We start from the raw sequence: 14,638 nt of genomic DNA, 5'->3' as shown, positions 1-14,638 counted from the left end.
AACCACATCCTCTCTCACCAGATTCAGTCACACTCACATGACCATGTTGTATGTCCTAGCTTCATGTGAATTAGCTCACCACTAGCATTTCATGATCATGTGATCTATTCCTGATTCAGCTAGCATTCTGCATACACTCTCACAAAGAAACTTCTACTATATTACATCACTTATTCACTAACTTTTCTCATTCTTCAATCATCTTCTTCATTTCATCATCATTGAATGTCATTATCATTCAAGATTTCTATCTCTTCTTCTGTTCAACTCTTTCTATCTGTTCATCTATCACATTGTATGCATTTCTGGCAATGGCTCTCTGTTCTCATAACAAGTATTATCATAGTGCTCATATCAGGCAGTTCATTAGCAGTAAGTGTAACACATTGTGAAACATGATCAGAACTTGTTTATCTTCTAACAATTATCAGAACAATGTATTATCATGAATGATGACACATCTTCTTCATCTTCTCATACACTCTCTTTATCTTCTCATACACTCTTGACTGTTTCTCTTCTCAGCGAGTTTCTGATCATGTTTTCTGGCACAATTTTGCATGGATGCAGATGCTGATATGTTTGTTTTTATTCACATAGAATCTTCACATATTGACAGATCCGCATTTATCAATGATAGTGAACTCAATGTTGAATCATTGATCAAGAACTTGGAGAGCGTGATAATGAAGGAATTGCCTGTGTTATGTATAGCCGGGTCTCCCGCGTCCCTCTCTGCTCTCTCTGTTTCTTTCTCTGCTGCTCTCTCTCAATCTTCTACACCTGCCCCTGTGTCTGGTTCTCCCACTCCCGCTACCTCTGTTCTCACAATCCCTGGTTTTGCTGTCTCTGCCTTCATTATCAGCTCTCCCCATTTCAAGGAGATGTTATATAGACTTAATGAATCATCTCTTTCAGTGCATACACTCTCACCCTTCTTACCAACTCTCAGAATAATTTATTATATGAAGACTATGTACAACATAACTATCTGAAGCTCAGTCACAGACACTGATTATTATATTCATTTTAAATATTCATAATGAAGAAATCATTCATTTGTATCAGAGAATCATCTTTCTTCTCAACAGTGTTGAGATTGTAAGTCTTTTTCTTTTCATCTTTTCTTTCTAACACTGATTTTTCTGTTCTTAGGGAAAATCATTATGGGTTTTACTGTGTATAAAGTCATGATATTCACAGATATCAAGAAACTTTTCATAACTGTTAAATTCAATATTGTGAGTACATTCACTCTGACGAATATCTTCAGCATGATCAACTCATATCAGCCTATTCTCTGACATTTGTCATCTGACTTTGTAATGCAGGTGAAGAATATCTGTGTTTTCAGAAATGAGAACACAGATATTGTTCTCTTTTACACCTGTAAGTGTGAGACTTATACATCTTGTCTGAGATGTCATTGTGAAAATGAGCTATTCATACACTGTATTCTGCTTTCTGTATTTTCTCATATCTCTCTCTCTCTTTCTGAGAAGCCTTGTGTGTGTTGTAATTATGTATACAACTCTAAGATCAGCAGGTGTTCATTCAGTAACTGTTTTCACTTCTGATTTTATAATTTTCATACACTAACAATAATTCTTAGTTGCTCTGATATCAGAGGCCATTCTGATCAAAGATGATAATACTGTCAAGACTACTCTCTTTCACTCTCAAGCTTCTCTTATCACTTTCTCTTTCTTTTCTACAGAGAAGGTTATGCACACATCAGATTATAAGTATTCAGCCTCAGATAACTTCTGTCATTGTTCATTCAGTTCTGCATCTTCTTGTTCTTCTGTTTCTTTCATCTTCATTCTCTCTGTTCTGGCTTCTGATTCTGCAGGTCCTGCACTCTTCTTCAATTTCTCTACACATACATGTACACATTTCTATATTGGCATTTCAGTCAATCTTGTAATAAATGACATTAATGTCATACACAGAGTGATAGAGGAATTGAAGACATGTACAGTGTTATTGCAAGAGCAGCTTGCAGCTCTCAAATCTCTTACAGATCTCAAGTTTTGAGATTTCCTTTATTTTTGACATTTTTCAGATGACATGGCATTGAAAATAGATTAACATGTAATGTATGAAAATGAATGAGATATGTATAATAATATTTGTCTTTTACAGCTGACTCTTACAGTTGATGATTAATTTATCATCTCTTTTCTTACACTTTTTCTTTATCTGCTAGTTACTACTCTTACACAATCTCTATATAATACAGTATTCAGTGACTAGGTTCAGCAGCTTTCATCTTTTGTGATTCTGTCTCACATATTATACTGTCTCTCTTCACCTGCTCAGATTACTACAGTGAACAGCTTATTAAAACTAATCTTATCTGATCTCTGAGCATTCTCAGAGATCAAGATGACTTGATCTCATATGTCTGTGAATATTTCAGATAGTTTATTCTCTGTGATCTCTGCAATTGAACTGATGTAAATAGTTAAATTCAACTCTGAATTTCTTTTTCTTCTGTAATCTGATTCACATGCAAGTCTGCTACTTTGAGATTACTCTTTACTGTGTTGCATCTGCTATCTGCAGTGTGTTATTATACAATCAGCTATAGTCTCATCACTTATTAAAGTATGATGTTTATCTGATTTCTTTATTTCTTCTCATTCTTTCCTTATAATTATGAAAAGATCAGAATAAGTGAGATTATCTGATTTGTAAGTGTCTATGATTTCTCTTACTTTGCAAGACTTTTTAATTATAAGTCTCTTCTTTTTCAACACTGATGATAGTGCTGTGAATAATTATAATTCACTCAGATCTTATATCTTTACTTTCACAAGTCATGAATCATTGATTAAGTTGTATAAGATCTGTCTCTCTGATTCTTTCAATGCATACATTTTCAGAGAATGTGATTTGAGTATTTTATATAGCTCAAGTTATCTAGATTGAAACTTCTCAGAATTCTCATTATATACAAGAACTTATATTCTTATCTTGAGACTCAATTTCTTAACAAGTGAGTCTCATATTCTTTTTGATTGAATTGCTCAGTTCAGGAGTAACTTGTTAGCTTTTGCATGTGTGTGACTGATCTCTTTCAATCTTGATTTCATGTCTGTAACTATTGTGTTCACAACTGTTACTACTGCATCTGTAACTGCTGTTTTCTTCCTCATCTTTTTCGAAGCATTCTTCAGGATGCGTGAATGCAATCCATACAACAGATAGAATGATGAACACTTGAAGACTGCATACTGTTGAATTCACATGATCAGTAGTGTCTGTCTGAGATATTCATCTCATAGTCTCATAGGCTTGCTCACTAGATATTTCATCAGCATGTTGATCAAGATTTCATTCAAGTGTTTCATCTTTTCATTTATTCACAGATGATATGACATTGTTCTACAATGTCTTGTCTGTAACTGGCTTATAAAATGCCTCATCACTTCTTCTACAAGATTTACACTGTTATCAGTTAGAATCTCACGCGGCATTTCATAGTTAACATAGATCTCATCATGTAGAAACTTCATCATTATCTTCTCTGTTATCTCTGAAACTGCTTTTACAACTGGCCAGCCAGTAGCATAATCAATAGCAGTGATTATTCATCAATTTTCATTTGATGTTCATGATAATATATCTATGAGATCTATCTCTCATCATTTAAACAGTTGTATTGTACACTTCATCTGATATTGTACTTTCTTACATTCTAATCCTTTCTTAGATTCTTTTATAATCTGATAATTCAGGCACTTATGAGTGTACATCTGAATGTTCTCAGTCATGCTTGACCAGTATACACTTGATTCAAGTACACTTATGAGTTCAGAGCTTTCTAAGTGACTGAATTCCTTGTGCATGTGAGTCATCAAGTCATGTTGAAATGAAGATTCTAGATAGAGAGCTTCTGTGTATTCTAGATCACAGTAAAGTACAATGTCATTTTTCAATTTCCTCAGCTTAAAGTTTGAAAGCATCTCTTCTACTACTTTCATAAGACACTTATCATCTGACATCTTGTCATTCTTCAAGTGAGAGATCATAGTATTCACTCATTCTGATTCCTTGCATTCTCTCAGTGTGTTTAATGTGAACATCTCTTATATCTGATTCATAGAACCCTCACTCATGAAATCAGATCTGTGACTGATTGCATCAGATACTATGATATTCAATCTCTTTCAGTATTTGATATGAAGATTATATACTTAGAACTTCAAGATTCAACATACTAAGTGTTTGAAAGATTTTATCATTAATTATAGATAGATGAGACTTTCATGATCTGTGATCACTATTATCATATACTCATTGTCAATATATCTATCTCATAATACCAGCACATACTTGATCACTAGCAATTTCTTTTCATACACTGAATAATTGAGCTCAGCATCTGATAGTTTTCTATCATCATACATCATCAGATACAGCTTGCTGTTCTTACTCATCTGTAGAAGAGCGCCTCTGATAGCTCATTCAGATGTGTCTGTCTCAAAGTAGAAAGGTTTATCACAATCTGATTAAATATGCACTGAGAATGTTGTTACATGTTCTCTCAGTGTGAGAAAAGCCTCTTCATACACAGTATTTCAGATAATTGAATGAAACTTCTTCTTTTACAGATTTGCATCTGTTTCTCTCAAGAGATCTGAGAGTGATGCAGATATTCATACAAAATCCTTGATGAATCTGCAGTAGTATGAGATCAATTCAAGAAACTGTCATATATAGTGTATGTTTCTCAGCTGCAGTCAATTCACTATGATATTCAATTTCTTCAGAATGAGATGTATACAGTCATCACTCACTACATATTCTATAAACTTCAACTCTTTCATTTCAAACACACACTTAATTGATTTAATATAGAGCTTATACTCTGTCAGAGTTGTAAGCACTTTATTAAGATACTTCAGATCTTCATCATATGAGTTTGAAAAGACTAGAATGTTATTGAAGTATACAAGATATGAGGTTTCATTCTGTTTATGAAGAATCATATTCATCATCATTTGAAAGATAGTGAGCACATTTGTCAGACTGAATGACATTATCAGGAATTTGAACTTCTCTTATTGTGTATTAAATATAGTTCATGAGACTGACAGTTCATCTACACAGATCTGTCAGTATTCTGAGAGAAGATCAATCTTTGATAGATATCAAGCATTTTCAACTGTATTCAACTGTTATTGAATTCATGACAGTGAATATTCATTCTTGATTGTAAGCTTATTGAGTGCTCAATAATTGATACATATTCATCACTCCTCACTTACCTTTTTCATGAATAGAACTGGAAAGCCTCACATACTTGATGAGAGTTATATGAGATCATATTCTAGAAGGTCTGTGATCTGACACTTCTGTTCTTCAAGATATATTTGTGACAGAGAGTACACATTCTGATTGACTGGTTTTGCATCCCCTGTGTCAATCTCATGTATGAATCCTCATTTCAGCAGCAATTTCAGTGAAAGATCTGTTCAGAAGATCTTTTCATACTTCTTCAGAAGCTTCTTCATACACTTGTCCTCTCACATATTCTTTATCTTGATTTTCTTCACTTCTGAGTCCTGTATGACATACAGAATGCTTTCAGATGAGGTCTTGTGAATTGTTCTCTTTGCTTGTTAATGTGTAAGCAGATTTAATTCTTCTATATCAGAGACATGAAATGTTCTTCTCATATCAGTTAATAGAATTGTATGAATCATTTTCTTTCTATCAGTCAATCACATATGACATGTACACTATTGAATCTGTGGATTGAACCTTTGAAATCAATTGAGTTCAAGAATAAGGTCATATTCCACATTCTGCAGCTCACACACTCAAATATAGCAAGACTATTCTTCAAAGTGCAAGAAAACTCTTACTTTTACAGATGATATCAGATATCAGTTATCAGATAATCTTATATGTCAGAGATTCTTCACTCAGTGAACCCCTTTCAATCTTCAGATCATATAATTATTAATATATTGCATAGAAGCTTCTGTGTCTGCTAACACTTTTGCAGCCATCTCTCAATTCTTATTCAAGTGCCTCTTATACATTAACATTTCAGGCCTCAAGACATTGAGATGAGCATTCACTTTCTCATCCGCACCTCAGTCAGAAGCCTGCTTTCTCTTTGCATTTACAGAATTCAGAGAATCATCTAACATGAGCATCTCTTTCACTTTGAAGACTTTTCATAGAATATCAGCAAGTGTCTCTGAGCTCACTGATTCTGCTAGTTTTTTGACTCTCTTGCTTCTCTTGACTGCATATGCTGAGTGCAATCTTTTACATCATGATTTTAATATCTGCAGTTGAAGCAAGCTCAATGTTCATGATATCAAGGTTTTCACTCAGAGAATTCCTTTTTCAGAGAATTCAGTGCTTTAGTAATAACATTCAGATCTAGATTTATTGCATTCAGTTGTGTGACTTATGTTATAGAAGTCTGATTACTCATTCTCTTCTGAGACATACTCAATTACAGTATTTTCTGTTACAATTGACTTACTTATTCCTGTACAATGAGAATGTTGTATGCTTTCTTCACTGTGTCTGACTGTGAGGTTAAGCATTTTCATTTCACTCTCAACTCAGATATAAGATCATGAATGAAGATCTGTAAACAGAAAGATGTTAAAAGCTCTTCATTCAACACAAGATAGTATAAGCTGAAGTGTATGAAGTATAATATAAGATTACTCACTTATCTACACTCAGTGAAGCATTCATAACACTTATCTTACACATTCACTTTCTCAAAGTTGTACAAGATTCATTTGAAAAACTCATTTCATGTTCATGAAAATGAATATCACTTCATATCTGTGAGATTCATCTTTTCATCAGTCATTTATAATGACTTTGCTTTTTCACATAGAAACACAGCAGATCTTAAGACTTGTTAAAATTCTGTTGACTGTCTGTCTGTGAGTTCACATTCAATTCAATAATATAATCACATCTGACTTAGTCAGCTGATTGCAGCATCATTTTTTCAGTCACTATTGAAGCTTAATAGCTTCAGCAGATCTTCTGACTTGATGTATTCCATGCTCAGATTCTCATTCTGTGCAGTGATCTCTGATAATGTGTACACTTTTGAAGAGATTATGAATGATTGTGATGAAACCTTCAGATTTGATATAGTCATCTGTCTGTATAAATATTCAATCTTCTGCTGCAGATCTAAGATCTGGTTTTCTCTATCTTTATTAATAATGATGATTGCATCAGCGAAGCTCTTCATAGTGAATACTTGATTCACAGTGAATGCTAATTGTTGTTTAGCTTTCATCTCAGCCTGCCACTGCATACACAAGACCTCAATCTCATTTAGAATTCTTGTATGTGTACAAAGCTTCAATTTCAGTTCAGCAGTCTCAGTCACTTTTCTTACTGCTTTGAGTAAACCCTCTGAGAGGTTCTGCATATCTTTCAGTTCAGATAGCAGAGAAGAATGTTATTCATATCAACTAGAGAAGATATTCATTTCAGTGATTTCTGATTGATCATACAATGTCTATTATTATATCACTTGTATTGTTATATCACTATATAACTGTATTGTTATATTGCTATATCACTGTATCATTATATTGCTATATCATTCTATCACTATATTATTATATGATTTCTGTTATCATCATACAACTTCAGTGATAGCCACTTCTTTCTTTTATCCTTCTTTTGAGTAGAGAGTGAACTTCTTTGAATCTGGTTCATCACTCTCATCTCATTTCTCACACCTCATTCATTTGTATATGTGGCATTCACCTGAGTGTGGAGTTTTCCCCTCAACAAGTGAAGCAGCATCAATCAAATGCTCTTTCACTCACTGCTCTTTGTATGCTATCTTTTTAAGATGTTCTAGGACCACACTGGCATGATAACTACAAATTGCTTCATAGATGAAATTATCACATTCTGGAGAAGCCTGCACTTCTCACTGGTTTTTAGACATGCTATCAGATGTGATTCAAAGGTTGCTTAAGCCAGCATACAATTACAGGTGTACACTGGCTTCTTATATGTTGTAATATTGTACACTAATTTAATTAGCAGCCGCTATGACCCCTTTACACTCATACGCGTACGCTAGTAGTTCGGAAGCGGCCGCGTTATTATCCGACGGTCGTACGTTCTTCCGAACCACAAGATTAACAGATGAAACATCTCAAAATAATATTTGAGATGAAGAAGAAGAAGTATAGAGTTCTGAAACTTGAACTATAACTGAAAAAACTCTGTCAATAGAGATTCTCATTCTCTACAGATTAATTAAAGAATATTAATAATCATTCTATTATCATCTCTACAGTCACATGAGATTCTAATCTCAGTCAAAGATTAGAATTCAATCTTTATGAACTGAATAGCCATGTTAGCAAGACAATCTCTCAATTCAAGAAAGATGTTAAGAATACTGTGAGATTAAACAGTCTAACTTATATATTCAATTACATCACATGAAGCATCTTCATGAAATCAAAACTGATTGATGCACAGTGTTAATATATGATAGAGAAATGACAGACTCAGAACCCTCTATAAAGAGATGATGAATAAGCATCATTCTGAGATGCTAGAAACTGGTGACTCTACACATTTATCTCAAACTTCTTGAGTGCAGGTGTCAGATCACATTTCTTCAAATATAATGAAAATTGAATCACTTATACTCTATGAAATGCAATTAAACAGAAATACTCTGTTCTTAAAACACAGTTATATTATGAAACAGTTCTGAAATTCATGTCTCTTGATGACACACAGGTCATTAATCTACATACATTCTTTGATAAGTTTCAGTTCATTATTATGAAATTGAAGATGTTGAATGCTTTTCCTTCAGATATATGAATATTTAATACCTTCTACTCAGTTCTACTCAACAATTGAAGAAATTATATTCAGAAGAAGATAGAGAAGATACAGGATTTCAAATTCACAGCTGTGGTATTGAATGTTGATCTTCTCATGAAGAAGATCTGTTTGTGACTCAATTCTTCAAAAGATACAAAGAATCTACAGAATATAGATTCTGCAGTCAACTCAGCTACAACAGCTACAATAGCTACAACAGATACAATGATCACTACATCTATCAATTCTAACAACAATACATCAAATTCGGCCCGTGAAGACTGTACTGAACATGATTGTAATAGTACTCAAGAGAGCTTCTGAAATCATCAGAGATTGGAAAATCCACCTACATATTCTGAATGTAAGAGATCTCACTTTGACATCTGTTAATTGATTAATTCAGACAGTACTCTGAATAATTGAAGAATAAACAATGCTGTGAGAATAAAGAAATTCAAGAAAAAGAAGAAAAAGAATAATAGTAAGAATAGAACTTAACTATTTATTACAGCTGAATCAGACATCTATCAGATGACAAATCTCACAGAGGTTATCAATATATCAGTCAGTTTCATGAAACCTCACAAGGATTTCCTCACTATATGAGATAGTGATGCCGGATGCCATATAGTGAGTGAAAGATCACAATTTTCAGAACTTATAGCAATCAATAATTCAATAGTTCAAGTGATCAATAAGATTATTATGAAGGTTCAGAGTATCAGTACTGTATTCATTCTGATGAGTGAAAGATTGATAGAATTCAATTATATATACTATGTGTCCGAACTATATGCAAACCTGATCTCTGCTAAGCTTATGAAATATCAGAGCTATATTCACTGTAATATACAAGTTAATACTGAGAACTACTTTGAGTTTCTGTTATCTATTAACAGTGATATCTTCTATATCAATCTGTTTCACAATAATATTTATATTCTATTCAACAGCTCACTGACATTTCATGAGATAATGAATGACTCAATGTATAAAGCAGTGATATATATGACTGTTCTGAAATCAAAGACAATCTCAACAGATTACAATCTGAGTGCTGAGTCTTTGAGATCTTTCAGCTGTGAGAAGATTGAACAGTTAATTAACTCTAAGAATTCAGATACTGATTTCTTTATTATCTCATCTTCATCTTGATTATCTGCAGTGCTTTCAAAACAGCTTTTGATAGATAAGTGACATTGCTGACTTAATCATATCAGTGAAAATAGTATATTAAAAATGATCAGAGATCTGTGATTTGATATTATCATTATCAGTCTGAAGAAATTATCATTCTGTGTCACATGTGTTAAGGCTAAACTGTAAGAATAAGTGCTCGCAAGCGATCATTCGGGTGTTTGCAGCTTGGTGTGATATGTACTGTTAACTACTAGAAGTATTCATGATACAAAGATAAAATGTAGAGATCAAATGTATAATAGCATTCAAGCTGAGTTATTAATAGTATTTGTGAACTCCAGTCTATATAGTTGTGTGTAGCTAAGAGCCGCTAGCTCTATTGATTATATGAGAGATAGAAATAGAGATAAAGAATCTGTGAGAAGTGAAATTTCTTATATATTTCTTTCTCTCTAAGACTTCATCTGTGAAGCCTTTTACTGAGTGACTTCATAGAATCAGCTCAGCACTGCAGTGATACTCACTAAAAATCCTTCATATCTATAAAAAATCTCAGTGAGGAAAAATCTCTTGTTATTATAAAGAGAAAAGAGTCTGTCACTCAGTTTCTTATTTCATAAGATTCTTTATAATCTACAGATTCTTCTCTGACTATCACACAGATTCATCTCATATCTTTCATACAGAAGAGTTCTGATTGACTCTTAATTATTTTCATGAGATTCTTGTATAATCATCACACAGATTCATCTCACAGATGAATCACTCTCTGTGAGATCATTCTTATCAAAGAGAAGTATTTATAAGTTAATCTTTCACTCATTCTTATAAATCATTATTCTTTGACACAGTAGAATGATGAGAAATTTTTCATTCTTTCATTAATTCTATAGAATTGTAGCATCAAGATGTCTGCAGTCTGCAATCACTCTTTATAGTCATATAGAAAGATTCAGACCTGTAATTCATAATTACTTTTATTTACTAGAGTGATCTGACTGTTTCATGAGATTACTCACAGTGTAAGCAAATCTCTCTAGAGTAGTATAAATATTCTAGATCTGTTCATGAAATCTCATCTTCTTTTCTCTTTTTCTATAACAGCTCTCATTCTTATAAACTGTGAGTATTCTCATTTATCTATGAAGTGTTTTCACTCAGATGACAGAGAGAGAGTGTTTCTGATAATATTCATATATTGATTCAAGAACTTTTCAAGAATAAAAAATTTTTCAATTTCAATATCTTTACAACAATGTCTGACTGCTGCTGAGCTTCTTATGAGTGTTTTCATAACTTCTCTGATTACTTTTTATCAGCTGATGAAGCAGAAATATCACTGCTTATAACTGTATCTTCATTCTCTTCAGCCTCATCACTGTATCTGATCTTTAGGCCAGCAGCTCATCTTATGCCTTTCTCAGGCCAGTCTCTGACTTCAAGTAGTGTAGTTCTTGTCTTTGCTGTAAGTCTTCTTACAAGTAATTTCTTACAGATTCTAGCTGACAGTTCTTGTGAAGCTTCTGATATTGTCAGTGTCTTCTGTGACTCTGCAGGTCTATGATCACCTCTTCTCTGCTCACACAATCTCTGACCAGATATATGTGAATATGTCTAGGTTCTCTATCAATAGTTCTCACACCGCAGCGTATTTCTGCAATCTCATTATCAATAAGAGATGAGTCTCTGAGTAGCTGCAAAATCTGAGTAATCAAGATAATATGAATGCTAGGAATTTATAATAGAAGTTGATCTGAGCAGATGAGTTCTCTCTCTACATCTCAATTGATTCCAGGCTGAATACTTTAGTATAACTGAGAAAGCAGACACAGCTTTGTAAGAAGTATCTGATCACACACACAGACAGTCAGCTCTCAAGATTCTACTATAACTGTGCATACTCTGATATTCAGCTTCTCTGAAGTCTGTAAATTTCTGACAGTCTTCACATCAAATGCAACAATTGTCTATACTGTGAATATAATACTCTCTGCTTCTTTGAAGAAGAAAATTGATAGTTGTAAGAGAATTGAGTGTTATAAGTGATAAGAATATGAGTTTGAGTTTTCTTTGTTTTTTCTTTGTTAATCTTCAAAGTGTGTTTATAACTCTGTTTATTTTCTTATTTTTTAGCTTTAATAAGAATATGATTTCTTCTTTTTTTGCATATACTGCAGACTGTTCATCTCAGTAGAAACTCATTATCTTATAGACTAGAATTCACAAATAACAGTATTAATATCTTTATCACAATCAGATTCTTAGTGAAGACTGTGTCATTCTGACTTATCAGAATTTACAGTATGAAAGTCATGTCTCAGCTTCTGCAGATATCTTATCTATCTGAATGATTCTTAAGTGAACTTATTCATCTTATCAGAATACTCTTATCACTGAATCTTGAATCAGAGCTCATAATTTCACTTCTCTGAGTCAATAATTTCTTTGATCTGATATTCTCTTTCACTCTTTAGTGCTTTATAAACAGAGTGATGAGTCACAGAGTTCTCTTCTAAGAATTTCTTATATTCACAGAGTAAAGAGACATGAAAAATATTATATATCTGCAACTCAGATGATAGTTTCAATCTGTAGAACTGTAAACTAATTTTCTTTATAATCTTATAAGATTCTGTTCATAAGAGATTCAGCTTCTTTCTAGATCTCTGTGTGATGATATTTTCTATTATTATTATTATTATTCTTCAATTATAGATGTATGCAGTCAGAGACTATGACATCTACCTGAGAACTAAAAGTTCTCAGGGTTTTTCCTATATCTGTAAAGTTAACTATTATACATTCATCAATTTCAGATATGCAAAATCAGAAAATTCCAGCTTAGAATACAAAAACTGTTTACAAATTGCAGTGTTTTAACATCATCTCATACTTTGAAATCATTTGACAATATCATGACAAAGGAAAAGAGAACACAGTCTTAAAGATAGACACATTAAATAGATAGACAGAAAGAAATTGAAAGAAAAAGATAAAATAAAGAAAGACTGTAACAAAACAAATTATTAAATGATAGTATATAGCTGTTTTAACAGACTATATCTGGTTGATTTCCTCCTCTTCATATTCAGATAATTCTGAATTTAGTCATTTTCTTGTAGCTGCTTGAGTTTCTGATAGAAAGTCTATTAAGTATTTAATTCCTGTCTCAGTTGAGAATAAGAATCTTATATTTAATTGATTTAGATCATACTTCTCTTTCAATCTGGCTCTGAGACTATTGTATAATGCACAGTGCATTACAATATACTCAGAATTCTCATTTGTATTGCAGAATGAGCATTCTATTGAGTCAAATCTATCATCAAATCTTCATATATAAGATTTGAAATAGTCATGTCCTAGTTTCAGCTGTATTATAGATAAGAATATTTTCTTTTTACATTTAATTGAACAAGATTTCCACTTGGGTTTTGTTTCAAATCTTGAATAATGTATACTCTTCTTTTATTTCTGCCAGCTTTCATTTCACTTATCTAAACAAGCTTCTTTTATTTTTCTCTTTATAAAAGACCAGAACATAATTTTTTGAATAGATCTGCTTAATTCTGCACTCTTTTTTACAGCTGAATCATCCAATTCATTGTCATGAATATTTATATGAGTCAGAACTCAGTGCAGATGAATTATCAGCTTTGATATTCTTCTCTTTTGAATTTTCAAAACAGAGTTTAAGATCAGTTCAAGATTCATTTGATCATTATAAATCTGACTATTTCTAAGTCTTTTTAAAGCAGCTTGACTATCAGAGATATTCATGTCTCTTTCAAACAATTTCCTCTTTTATGAGATTTTATTTCAATGAGTTTGAAAGCTTTCACTATTATAAATAGTTCAGCATCAAAGACTTCACATTCAGAGCCTAGATTCCAGAAATCTAAGATAAAATTGATATTATCTTCAGTATAAGCAATGCCTGCGCCTAATCTATTCAAGTTCTCATTTTTTGAGTCATCTGAATAAATCAGAATAGAGTCTTTTATATTGATTGTAGAAATTCTCTTCAAATACTGTTCATATTCTTTCTCTTTTAATAGTTTACTTATTTGTAAGTCTATAAGAGATTCAAGCTTTTCTCTTCAGAGAGATAACTTCTCATGATCAACTTTTTCAACATTTAAAGAAGAAAATTGATTTTTAATCAGAGAGCATAGTCTGTACAGTTGAGAAGACATTTTGTTTGAAGAATTATTTTCATTTCAATCAAGAAATCTATTCCAATCCAGTTCATTTCCAGAGTTAATTGATGGAAATGAAGAAGAGACTCTTTCTCTGATTATATGATTTGAGCTCATCTTTACAACTCTCAGAGCATAGTTCATACAGGCCTTTTCAAATCTAATAGCAGAAGGAGGAATTGAAGCTTCAATTTCCATTGCTTTAATAGGAGATGATTTGAATGCTCTCAGAATTCTTCTCAAGGCTCTGTTTTACAGACTTTGAAAGAGTTCAGTGAAATTCTCTTGATTATTTCATGAAACTTGAACTTCATAATCAGCTACTGATGTAATACAGGCTATATATAACTGTCTCATAGCCTGGAAGGATAGACCTCTCTCTGTATTTAATAGTCTGATTATGTTATTCAATAGTCTTTCTGTCTTGACAG

At 32.5% G+C, this 14,638-nt stretch overlaps 2 protein-coding genes across 2 annotated transcripts; one reads left to right on the top strand and one right to left on the bottom strand.

Moving 5' to 3' along the window:
• Positions 1 to 311: 311 nt before the first annotated feature.
• On the top strand, positions 312 to 2,169 carry BDCG_17542 (uncharacterized protein; the record flags this gene model as incomplete). Its single annotated transcript, XM_045426652.1, has 6 exons — positions 312 to 372; positions 601 to 917; positions 1,069 to 1,105; positions 1,156 to 1,241; positions 1,332 to 1,389; positions 2,159 to 2,169. The coding sequence occupies 6 exons, from the start codon at positions 312 to 314 to the stop codon at positions 2,167 to 2,169; spliced, it is 570 nt and encodes a 189-aa protein (XP_045282150.1).
• Positions 2,170 to 6,997: 4,828 nt separating this feature from the next.
• On the bottom strand, positions 6,998 to 7,432 carry BDCG_17541 (uncharacterized protein; the record flags this gene model as incomplete). Its single annotated transcript, XM_045426651.1, has 1 exon — positions 6,998 to 7,432. One exon carries the CDS (start codon positions 7,430 to 7,432, stop codon positions 6,998 to 7,000), a length of 435 nt encoding a protein of 144 aa, XP_045282149.1.
• Between the last annotated feature and the right edge of the window lie 7,206 nt (positions 7,433 to 14,638).

Source organism: Blastomyces dermatitidis, assembly GCF_000003525.1.
Source record: "Blastomyces dermatitidis ER-3 genomic scaffold supercont1.8, whole genome shotgun sequence".
NCBI classification, from domain to species: domain Eukaryota; kingdom Fungi; phylum Ascomycota; class Eurotiomycetes; order Onygenales; family Ajellomycetaceae; genus Blastomyces; species Blastomyces dermatitidis.
Note: the sequence above shows the minus strand (reverse complement) of the source record. Positions and strands in the feature narration are given on the sequence as shown.